This window comes from Homalodisca vitripennis, chromosome 4 (genome assembly GCF_021130785.1).
Source record: "Homalodisca vitripennis isolate AUS2020 chromosome 4, UT_GWSS_2.1, whole genome shotgun sequence".
NCBI classification, from domain to species: Eukaryota; Metazoa; Arthropoda; class Insecta; order Hemiptera; family Cicadellidae; genus Homalodisca; species Homalodisca vitripennis.
The window spans coordinates 147,947,912-147,960,393 of record NC_060210.1 but is presented as its reverse complement, the minus strand read 5'-3'; the positions used below and the strand labels follow the sequence as shown (position 1 = coordinate 147,960,393).

The following is a 12,482-nucleotide window of genomic DNA, read 5'->3' as shown; positions in this document are numbered from 1 at the left end:
TGAATTTACTAGAAATAACATAACGTATTTGTTAAAATATCAATATATAATCTCTTCTTCATAAACATCTAAGTTATTAGTACAGTAAACTATAAACTCAACAAACTGGAATTTCCACATGGGTCTGTATTATTGCTACTGACTGTATATGCATAAACTTGTAGTACTATACAAGAATGAAACTAGTTTTAAAACTATCTGCTTTACTAGTCCCACATAGAAATAAAAGCTACAAATGTTCATGTACCAGTTCTTGAAACATCATCATCTATCCAATTTTGTAACAAATAATGAGTACATATTTCCATGATAATTCAATAACAATATAATATTATTTAATTCTGAATTAACACAATTATACACACATATACCTTCTTAAGCATAAATATTTCAGTATACTTTAATGAATTCTCATCTTCAGCTACATAAAGTATGTATAAGAAGAAATATACTGTATGTAGTTGCAAGTACTCAAGTTGAGATGTGTAACAGAATTGTTACATTCAACTAAAATATCCAGATAACTTCTATTGTCCCTCTTCTGTTGATATAGAATGACATAAACATGCATTGTTACAGGTGCTCTGGCCTATGCTGAGTTGGGTACTATGAACACTAGCAGTGGAGCGGAGTATGCATACTTCATGGATGCGTTTGGACCACTTCCAGCGTTCCTCTTCTCCTGGGTCTCCACTCTGGTACTGAAACCCTCTCAAATGGCCATCATCTGCCTCAGCTTTGCCAAGTATGCTGTCGAAGCATTTGTTACTGAGTGTGAGCCGCCTGAGACCGTTGTCAAACTGGTCTCAGTACTTGCCATTTGTAAGTATATTTGTGTACATATTACCATGTTTACGTTGCCTTAGTGTTATTAACTTCTTCACGGTTTTCAACATAATATTATGTTCATAGCAATTGCGTCAACATGTGCTACTGATGTAATATAATGCATTGTTATATTGTTCCTGTTTTATTCTGTTGTCTGCCGTAATATTATGCAAGAAGCATTTCTATAACATCCGCAAGTCCCACAAGTAGTTCTGGTGTTTTCTTCTAAATGTTAGCACTTCCTTAGTCCTCTGTCATGAGTGTTTGTATCTTGGAGAGTTTGTTGTATTTAGATAATGCAGAGAGCTACAGCGTGTTGTTGCATGTCATCCATTCAGGAGTATTTTATGGTTTTATTTCTAGTGTATATTATACTATGGAAATATCTGACGTACAAATAGACGGTTAACATTATTTTAATTTAAACAAAATAACATTTTGGCTACAATCGCTAAAAAATTGAAAAAAGACATTAGAAAGTAGATGTACAAGTAAAAATAAAGCAGGCATAGAAAATAGAAAGACAGAAAAGTATGTACCCAAACTCTACAAATCTGTTTCTGTAAAATACAGACAATTCAACGAAACAAACATCATTTTAAGTACAACAAACTGTTTAGGAGGTTAAAGTTGTACTGATCTTGAGTTAGTACCAAATATTGTTTACAAGTAGTTGATATATTTTCTGATCAACTTTTAAATTATTTTCATGAATTTGTCACCTCCTGCTTATTTTGAAAAATTTTAAAACATTTACAGATCATTCATTCAAAAAATTACTTTAAAGCATTATACTATATTATAATATTTAACCCTGGAACTGACATAAGTCATATATTACAACATAATGTCTTTTAATGTATAACATTGTAATTTACAATGCTTTTTTAATGTCATATTACTCTAAAACTGCTCAGTAAACTTATGGAACACCATCAAATCAATTTTTGTGCCATTTTATATATTCTAAATAATAACCATATATTTGCTGCTACGTTTCTGGCTGAAAGAAAAATATACTTCTTCCTGCCTATCCAGCTGACTGTTACTTTTTTGTGCTTCAGCTGGGCATTGTTGTTTTGCTGTTATTGTGATTTGTTTATTTTAATGAAGTTGACCCTTGTCATTCCAGTGACATTAGAAATATTTAACAAGAGAAAAGTTGTAACTCTGTTGACAAAATTTATTTACCTGATGACATACTACCGGATAGAACTGCAATGGCAGATTACTCATCGATTACATTGTGTTGTTATTTTGTGTATAATACTTCTATATTTAGTTTTATGGCACTTAACTATTTAAGAACTATTTTCCTAGTGAAATGGTAAGCATTTAATTCACATTTGGTATTTGTTCTAACTTTTACAGCATTGGAGATTTATGGTATAAATAATTAAAATATTATAAAACAAGACTAAAAATTTTTGGACTTTTGCATATGTACAATTTTGTTAGAACACATTATTTTCCAGTCCATGCTGATTAAAATTATAGTTAGTGTCATATATTTTGTCATCTAGATATATATATATATATATATACATGTTTATGAGTTTATAAAAGTTCATAAACAAAACCTTCGTAATTACTATCATTCAGACAACAATCATATAAGTTCTAAGATTACGTAAATATCAAAACTAAGAAAAAATAAACAGACACCAAATTTAAATTTAATCTTCCTTAAAGATGCATTCTAAAATATATAAGCTTTTAATACTATTTTCTAGTACATGTACATGAGTATGTGTACAGAAATGAAGTAGATAATGACATGAAGCAATGGATCATATATATACTCACTCATTTTAACATTGTTTTTCGATTTCCAGTGGTAATAATGTACATCAACTGCTACAGTGTCAACCTAGCAACAGGAGTGATGAATGTGTTCACAGCAGCAAAGCTTGTGGCTATCCTCATTGTAATTGTGGGAGGATTGTGGAAATTTCTAGAAGGTAATTTAGTTTAAATTCTTAATAAAAAGATGGCAAATAACACTGCAAAAAGGTTGGTGCAGATGAAAGAAAATTGATTTTAAAATAAATATCTATCCCAGCAAATATGGAGGGTGAAAATAGATGTGAAAATGGATCAATGGGAGTGGTTTTTTTAACAAGTTGAATATTTTTAATTTTTAAGTTGAATACAAGTACAGATGAATAATATGGAAAACCACACATTTCAGACACATTTAAGGATATTGTTTTTTATTTCAGTGCAAGGAATATGCTGTTTTCTGAACGTTGTAGAATTCTTTTTTAATTCAACTTTTTCAGAATCTCTGTTATGAAAAATCTGCATACATGAAAATCTACCATATGAATGTAGAATCACAAAAGAAATGATAAAATACATTGAGGAGCAATTTATTTTACTTGTCATCAAAATATTACAATTTAACTTATAAAACCATTTGTTCTAAAACTTCTAAGTATAATAATACTGTTACTGAAAATTCAATCTGCAAATGGTATTCAACATGAAATATTTATAAATAGTATGTAAAATCAAATAAAACCATGGAAAGATTTTTTTGTACTCCATAGAAATTTAAATATAGTGTATTTTCAAGCAAATTAAAAAATCTGAATATTGTTTTCAGGTAACACCCAAAATATAGAACAGCCATTTCAAGGCACAACATCATCATTTGGGAACGTTGCAACAGCCTTTTACACTGGCCTTTGGGCATACGACGGCTGGAATAACCTAAACTATGTCACAGAAGAAATAAAAAATCCATCAAAGTAAGTTGAATATTGCAGTGATATATGTTGCTTGGTTTTTGTAGTGCACAATCCTGTGTTGTAGTTGTTTATATAGTATTGGTACAAATATATTGTAGTGTATTTCAAGCACGAATTTAATTATTAGGTCACAATATGTTTTTTATATATGTTTCATTTTATGCCTGAAGAAAATTTAACAATTATTACCAAATAAACAATTGAAAATAATTTATTATGGATTAACATAACACCTCTTTTCCTATAGGATAAAAAATTATACTGGGAAATTGGACTAATAATGAATTTCAGAAATTATTTGTTTTATAATAAAAAAAACCATAAGAGTAATAATGAAAAGTATTCAGAGACTAACAATACTTGGGATGTTTATTTTAAATACAATTTCTATATTATATTTTCATTTTAAAAGTAAATAGAACATATAAAATAATATTCTTAATTATAACACAATTTAGCTTATGTATAAAATTTTAGACCCCCAATAACGTAGATTATTTTAACATCTTTCATTCCAAGCTGAGGTCAGAAGTATAATATTTTATAAACATATAGATTAGAAAATAATAAAATTTATTTAAAACAAGGCTATAAGCTTTCTTGGTACCAATAACATTCTACAGAAACATTTAATACCCATTAAATTTAAAAAATGCATCCATTAAAAACAATTGAAATAGTCTGTCTTTAGTTGCTCTATAGTAAATTTATCATCAATCCTCTTCTATCATTTGTATTTTGTTATTAATTAATAATGACTTCTTTTCAGTAATAAAATGAATCTAAATTATTACACACTTTATATATGAGTTATATGCTATTTTTTTAGTATTATAACACATTTTACTTTTAAACTAATAATTCAAATGATTTAATGTCATTGGTTTAAGTTTTCAGTAAATCATTACTGAACTCTCCACCATTGTATCACTGAACAACAGACAATTTTACAATCATTAATTCATGTTTTATTTCACATAGATAGTTGGCCAGAACTGAGAGGGTTAATGACAATCCCCTCACTTAACAAATCACACCTAACAACAAAGTTAATAGTATTTTTTTAACATTTACGATTTTTAAACCAAGAAAGGCTTAATGAATAGTCATAATTAATTAATAGATTTTATGTTACAATTTTATTTATAGAAATAAAATTGTAACATAAACTCTGATAACAATGATTCTATTGGAATTTTTCGGTAAAAAAACATCTTTCACTAGAAAATAATAACTATCACGACTTACTGTAGAGCAATAAAAAGAGATAAATATTTTATAGATCTTTGAGAAATTTTTAGCTTTTGGTATGAAAATTAAAACTTAAAAGTTTATACAGATAAACAAGAGAAATACAAACATTGCATAATTTTGACTTAGAAATAGTGGCAAACCAAAATCTGTTATATTTTAAATGAATAAAATATCATCATATTTATAACAAATCATTTCACATATAAAATGTTACTCATGTTTTTATAAAAATGTAAGTGTTATCTTTAAATCTGTTTGTCATTTTATTTTACTGATTTTATAAGTCTCCTGACTTTCTCCGAGATACCCAGCCCGTTTCCCTTGACATTTTACAATTAGTTTCTTCTCTGTGTAGGTTAAATTTGGTGTATTTTTTATACAGAAAGCTTTGTGTTTATTAACGCTGCATATTTTACAAAAATCTTACTCACTAAAGATATTATGGCTTGAGATGTAACTTTTAGATTAGTTTTAGAAGCTTTTACTTAGATAACACAACATAAAATGAATTTTAAATAATAACTTTTATTGCCACCTAAGCAAGAATATGTACTAGGTGACACTAGGCATTCATACACTTTTCACTAGAATTATGATTTGAGTTTCGTTTTCATTTATAATAGTTAATAATTTATAATAGTTCTTTAAACGGATTAATTATAATTTCAATTAAACATTAAATCTAAAAAATACAACAAATTGTAATAATTAAAGATTTTGTATATTTAAATAACCAATTAGGGCTGTATATTTCATTATAATATATTTTTGGATTTAAATACATTTTGCCTTCCAAACTGTGGGACTGTCACCCTAACCATTATGACCTATTAAAAGTTTGATAAATTCTGTCTATAAAATCACCCAAAATTAGAAAACTATCATCAAGAGCATAATAAATAAAAGATAATTGCAAATGCAGTACAAATATAAGCTTTAGACCTATGAAATATTTGCAGTATTTCATCATTATTGATGAATGGGTAATTTTTTTTATAGGACAAATTACAAACAAAAATTAATTCAGCTGATGTGTCACTTGTAAGAAGTCATGCATCCATGCACAAAAAAAGTTTTAAAAACTACAAAAAATTAAAATTAGGATAAACAGTAGAAAAATTATATACTGTTTATAAAAAAAATTATAAATTTTGCTTTTCTTCAATCAAAATAACCATATACAGTCAACTACTATTTGCTACTATGCCCAATGGATCTACTAACTGGTGTGGACACTGATAGGAACCTACCGCGGGCAATAATCATCGGAATCCCTCTGGTGACTGTTTGCTACGTGCTGATAAACATCTCCTACCTGGCCGTGATGTCTCCCGCAGAGATGGTAGAGTCAGAGGCAGTTGCCGTTGTGAGTACAACAACAATATCGTAGTTCTCTAGCAATCCCTATAATAACAATAACACTAATATTTGAACAAATATTTTATTTACTAGTTTTGCCCAAAGGTTTATAACAACTCAACATTTTTAATAATAATCATATTTTGCAGCAGGAGTTTAAGAAAAATGTATTTAGTACGAGTCAAAACTTGTGTTACAAAATTATTTACTGAGAGGTATGATGATTGGAACCAGTGAACAATTATGAGGTAGCAACAAAACTAATACTCAGGAAGTGACTATTTTTTATTATTTTATTAGTTAAAACTAAACTTAATTTTTAAAATAATTGAGGTTTTAGAAAATTGTAAGGAGTAAATTAATTAAAAGATTTTGTGAAAGTTAGATTACGAAAACCATGACTAGAATGCATGGTCTTTGCTGATTTTAAAAATTCTATTTTCCAAAATGTATTAGTCCCTTGTAGTATCAGATTATGTCAACATTTTGCAATAGGAATCTTTTGTCCTGCAAACAGGATGTCATATCCCTAACTCTCTGTCCACAATATCATCATACTCTACCCTAGTTCCGCAATCATTTCCTTACTGTGCAGTTGAAAACAGTGCACTGCTGGAGTATTTGAAGTGTTAACATATTATAAGTAGAGTTTACTACTATGGTTTTGAATTAGTTTTATATGAACATCAATTGACCTTATTTTATAAGGCATTGTATTATATAGTGTGTTAATGTTTTTTGGATTTTAAATATAGTTTTGAATAACAGATTGGCTGATTAACACTTTCTAATAATGGGGAGCTCTGACATTGTTATTTATGTCATATTTTACATTAACAATGCCAGTAGAATGTATTTTATCACATGAAATGTTTAAATTTATAAGAGGACAAATTTTGTAAACAAAATTATTTCTGTTCTATTTTGTTTTTATGTGTATTCTAAGGGGTAACCAATGTGATCTATCTGGGTGTCATGTTTCTGGCATATAAAAGTTCCTGTTTTGTCGGATCGGCTGATTCAGTAACTCAAGAAAGATGTGTCTTCCTTGTTATAAAGGCCTGTAGGTCAACTGGGCATAAAGGAAGAAAGCAAAATGTGTCACTATAAATTAATATCTTGTATTATAAAATGTTGTGATTTTTTAGAATGATGTGAAAATTCCATAATTAGTCGTCCCAAGCACAAAGTGGAATAACATCCATCCATGATTATAACTGCCAGTAACGAAAACCGTTTTCAATGAGGCATAATTTTGTTTTTGTACTCCTGAGAAATTGTGATTTGGAACTTTTATTCTTTGGGGAGACGAATTGTGCACCCAACTTGGTACATAGTATTCTGAAGCATTTACATAAGTGCATGCTCATAATAAACAATTCATAAATTTAGGCAAATTCATAAAACACAAGATAATGTCTAATATATGTACCAATGGAGCACACAACACGCTTTACTAAATCATAGTGTAATCCTGCTTGTACACAATGGCATGTACAAAAAAATCTTACACCTGACAGTATATGCTTTGTCATTAATATATCACTGAGCCCAAACATTCTATCATCTCTTTTTCAGAACTCTGGAAATTTTACATAGCCATAACGTTAAACCGAAAAATCAAATCCAACTATATCATATTCAAACCACTATAAGTCCCCTTTTTCAGCTGTGATTGTTGTATTACAAGGATTTGACCTCACATATCAAGATGTTTTAGATAACCAATGTAAAGATTTAAACAAGTGAGTTATTGAAGCCCATCTGGACATATCACAAGAAGATGCACGATGATAGAATATATTTTGAAACTATACAGCACCTGGGATTTCAGAGGCGTGCGAAACAAAATAGCTCTTTTAGTGTGTTAGATAACAAAACCTCCAGCCTAGTACTTGTTACAATCAGTAAAGATGATGGTCCCATTTAAGTGACAGAACAATACATAGTTATTTCATTGTGCTGAAGGCAGAAAACAATGATGATATGATATATATATATATATATATATATATCGCTTTTTCCTAATACACTTTATGATTATAAAGTATTCTCACAGATGTAATATATATAACATACCTTACAATACTGGTGACATAGTTCTGTAACACAGCTAGCCGAAATGTTGGTGTTTATTTTAAGCTAGTGTATATTGTAATCAGTCTTTCTGTGTCACCAATATCAATTCAGCCCTGCCCATTTGGATGAAATGGATGTAAAGGTGTCTATTTCAACTATGGAGGATAAAAGAATTGAAAACAAGCCTTTAATAGAACCAACGGCCTAAGTACTAATGTGCTGACAATCTTTAGAATGCTAAATAACTATTTGTTGTTACTGGAGATGTATTCTGTAAAGACTGTTTAAGCGTATAAAGGGTTAAAGTGATGAAATTAAATTGTGGTTGGGTAAATCTATTTTAATTTCAGAATCCCAGAAGATAGATAAAATATAAAACGTTGTTTGATGGTTCCAAAAGAAGTTATAGTAATTTAAAGTAGGAAAACATGGCATTTTTTAACCAGGCTTAAGGAAATCAGAATGTGAATTATTTTACAGTACATAATTATATGATTTCATACATAACATGATTGTTAATATTTTAATATAAGTACTTCAATAATTTAAGGTTATGACATGTTGGTTAGTATAATATAACTTAAGAAAAGAAATTCCCTTCCATTCAGTCATGAGTCCAGTTTCAATAGTATAAAAAATGCATATCTTTATTTTTAGTCCTTTTCCTGGAGGCTTCATTACAATATGTCCCTAAATACTACTTTAAATGCCTTCAATTCCTCGTGGAGTGATAAACAGAGGAGCATTTGAAAATCTACCTTAAGATGACTGCCATTTTACACTCCCCAAACCTACCACATTAGGTAATAGTATTTTAGCACCTATGTCATAAAAATCTAAAATGTGTTGCCACCTGAAATAATCAGGTTGCACACTAATTAGCGGCAAATTAAACAGGAATGATAAATACACATGTGTTCCTGCACTCTCTACCAACTTCTTCAGATATTCCTGAATCAGGGACAAACCAAAATATAATATTTAAACTTTCAATGCTCCAGAATTACCCAGACAGCTCCGATTTTGTATTTTTCACTTCTAATTTTTTAAGTTGAGAACGGTTATTTGTAATAAATTGAATTTTTTTATATAGCTTTATGTGACTCAAAGACCTATACAGAAAAATATAAACTTTTTACCAGTTATGGTGGCTTATTATAAAGAATTCATACTCTTTTCCAAGCAATCAATCACATAGCATCTTCTTCTTTTTGGTTTATTTGCATAAAATACTACCCAAACCAGATACAACCAATTGTTCCAGTGACAACATCAGCACATTCAATATATTACTGAACACCATAAAATGTGAAATAGACCAGAAGTGTTGTGTGAGGAGTACTCACTTGTACAAAAATCCATCTTCGATCGCTCAGGCAATGGCCTGGTATGGGACTGTTGCAGGATCTGGTGACATTGTGCCATGTCGATCATGCAACAGGCTATAAGATGATTGCATATTGTGTAGGGAATCTGAACCATGTGTTGAGTAGATTCATTTTTAATTAGTGAATCCCTATTTTCAATAATAGCAGAGCCTGCCTGTTTGTCTTATATTAAGTTTAGTTATAATATATTTTACCACTTTCTTTCGAACTTCCCTTTTCACTTTATACATTATATTTTTTAAATCTCTTCCGCAGTTTACCGCCCTCTCTCTAAAATCTGCCGTCCTGGGTTATATCTCTGTCAGCCTATATGTAAATCCAACCCTGGTGATTTAAAGTATGTTTTTAATTTTTCTATTTTCAGGAAAGTTATTAGATTTTGACTAAACAAACTGTTAAATATTTAAATAAATTTAACCCACCCAAAACTGATTGCACCGTTTTTAGAACCTAATTAACTGGCATTACAGGTGGACTTAACCCAAATTTGTCATACATTTTCTGTATTTTTAAACAATTATTATAATAAACAGGTAGGACTTGATATATTTATGTTTGTATCACTGTCAATTATGGTTTATAAATGTTCATTACTTAAAAAAAAAATAGAATAATTTGTTGACAGGTGTAGTAACAGAATAATAATGTAGCACTTATCTACCAAGTGTTTTAAACACATAATAAAACATGCAAATACTGTATGAATAAAAACAGTACTTTGTAATGCTAAATTATTACAATTTTATATATTGAAGTAGTTTGTATTTATGTTGCCTCTGTGGGATGATAAATATAATAATTATATCACAGGCTGTGATGAGTTACATGTGTTTCAGACTTTTGGTAACCGTATCCTGGGTGTAATGGCATGGCTGATACCATTATCTGTTACAATCTCTACTTTTGGCTCTGCCAATGGAACACTTTTTGCTGCAGGAAGGTACGTTCTTTACTTTTTAATGTGGCAACAAACTTGAAAAACAAATAATGGGATTATATTTTTGTTTCAAAAGTAAGTTAATGGCACAAATTGAGTTGAATGTTTGAGTTTATTAAAATGAGCTTGGCTTAACAAGAATGTAATGTTCATGAATTCTGTTGTTTGTTTTTTTCTGTTCATGAAACTATATTACTTTTTGCTATAAGAAGTAAGTGCTATTTATCTTTTATTATAGAGTTATTATTTTATTTTGTTATAGAGTCAATTGACACTTATATTAAATTTCAAACAGGTTTCCTAATACCAACAACTAATTTTGGAAAGAAAGCTGTGTATTCCTAAACTCAATTCCAAGAACTAATTTATGTATTTCAAAATAATTAAATCTATATATTAAGGATACAGTAGACTGCTTTGTGGGAAAACAAGTTTATATTTAATTTTTGAATAGCTAAAGATTACTTGATTCAGTTCAAACCAAATAGAACTGCTAAAGTTATCTAATATCACTCTAATATAAACTTAATTATTCTAATCTCTCTTAATGTTTCAAAATGAATAAGATAATTAAATTGAATTATCACTTATTGAATTTAATAATTACATACACTAATATTGGCTGCACTATCAAAATCTTCACTATATACACAAGTTTTTGTACAATATGCTATTTACCACTATTACTAAGTCACGTTAAATATTAAATACTCAACTTCATTGCACCGAAGCACAGTTATTCTTCCAGTAATTTTTGAGAAACATGAAATGAGTCAAGGGAGTCGAAATTGGTTGCTGAATATGGGTTCAACACTGATCAGCCAGAAACTGATCAAGCAACTCTCTTACATACATGAAAAGGGGTGTACTATGATATTCTAGACCAAAAACAATACAAATCCAGACATTTCACTAAGGTAGTAACTAGGACCATTCAACAGAAAACGCTAGTTGTGTGCTTTGTCCTGTAAATGGTAGATCCTAAGCCTGGCTGTAGATTGTGCTTTGAACTGTACTCCAGTAATGCTTCTGTGTTTAATATTTCCTGTGTCTCAGATCTTCTACGATGGTCACTCTGAAAGTTATTGCCTATTTTAATAATCTAATTTTTATCTGATTGTCCAAGCACCTATCAGTACCTGACATCAATTTGGATTCATCAGTGTACTTGTGTCATCTGTTCGCAAAGATCAATTTCATGAAGTAATGGAGTTATCGAAAGAGCATTTTTGGGCTATAATTGTCATTTTTGTCTCAAGAGGAGTTGCGTCAAACATCTCAAAATTTGTTTTGGTTCTGAAGCACTATTCTGTGCCACTGTTTTTAGGTGGTACTTTTGAGGAATTTCACAGGGGCCATAATTCGCTTCAAGGTGACAAACTTCAGGAAGGCTGTATTCTGTTTTCACTCAAGGAAAACGTTGATTGGGAGTGCGCTATGATCCAAGAGGACAGACACTGCACTTATTTAATGATTGGAGATTCTCCAGGGATTAGATCTGCTGCAACGCGAACAATATCACACCAGTTTTTAAAACTCAGGAAAAGATTTTTTAAGGGTACATTACGATTTGACAGATGAATAAAAGCTAAGCATGTGAGAAACAGCCAACAGACCCTCCAACTGCTTAATAATGGTGATCATCGGATGCCACTGGTGATGAGACGCACATACTATTTATGTCATCACAACTCTTGAACAGAGTTAGTATATTGAACAATGCATGCCAGAAGTTCTTCAGGACTTGAACATTAAGAGTTTAGTGCTGCACCATGGCAATGCCTCTTGTCACAATGCTGTAAGACTTTGGAATTTTTGGTTGAAAAGGCATAAACACGAGCACCCACCTTATTAACCTTATTTCGCTGTGTGTTTTTCAATCTG

The 12,482-nt window shown here is 30.0% G+C and overlaps 1 protein-coding gene across 2 annotated transcripts in view; it reads left to right on the top strand.

The window, feature by feature from the left end:
• LOC124360285 (b(0,+)-type amino acid transporter 1-like) overlaps positions 1-12,482 on the top strand; it is a 38,180-nt gene that overhangs the window by 13,327 nt on the left and 12,371 nt on the right. For both annotated transcript variants that reach the window (XM_046813788.1, XM_046813787.1), the window contains exons 3-7: positions 580-822; positions 2,664-2,789; positions 3,437-3,581; positions 6,078-6,201; positions 10,498-10,601. In XM_046813788.1, the coding sequence (XP_046669744.1) occupies positions 580-822; positions 2,664-2,789; positions 3,437-3,581; positions 6,078-6,201; positions 10,498-10,601 (742 nt within the window). The remainder of the gene's footprint in view (positions 1-579; positions 823-2,663; positions 2,790-3,436; positions 3,582-6,077; positions 6,202-10,497; positions 10,602-12,482) is intronic.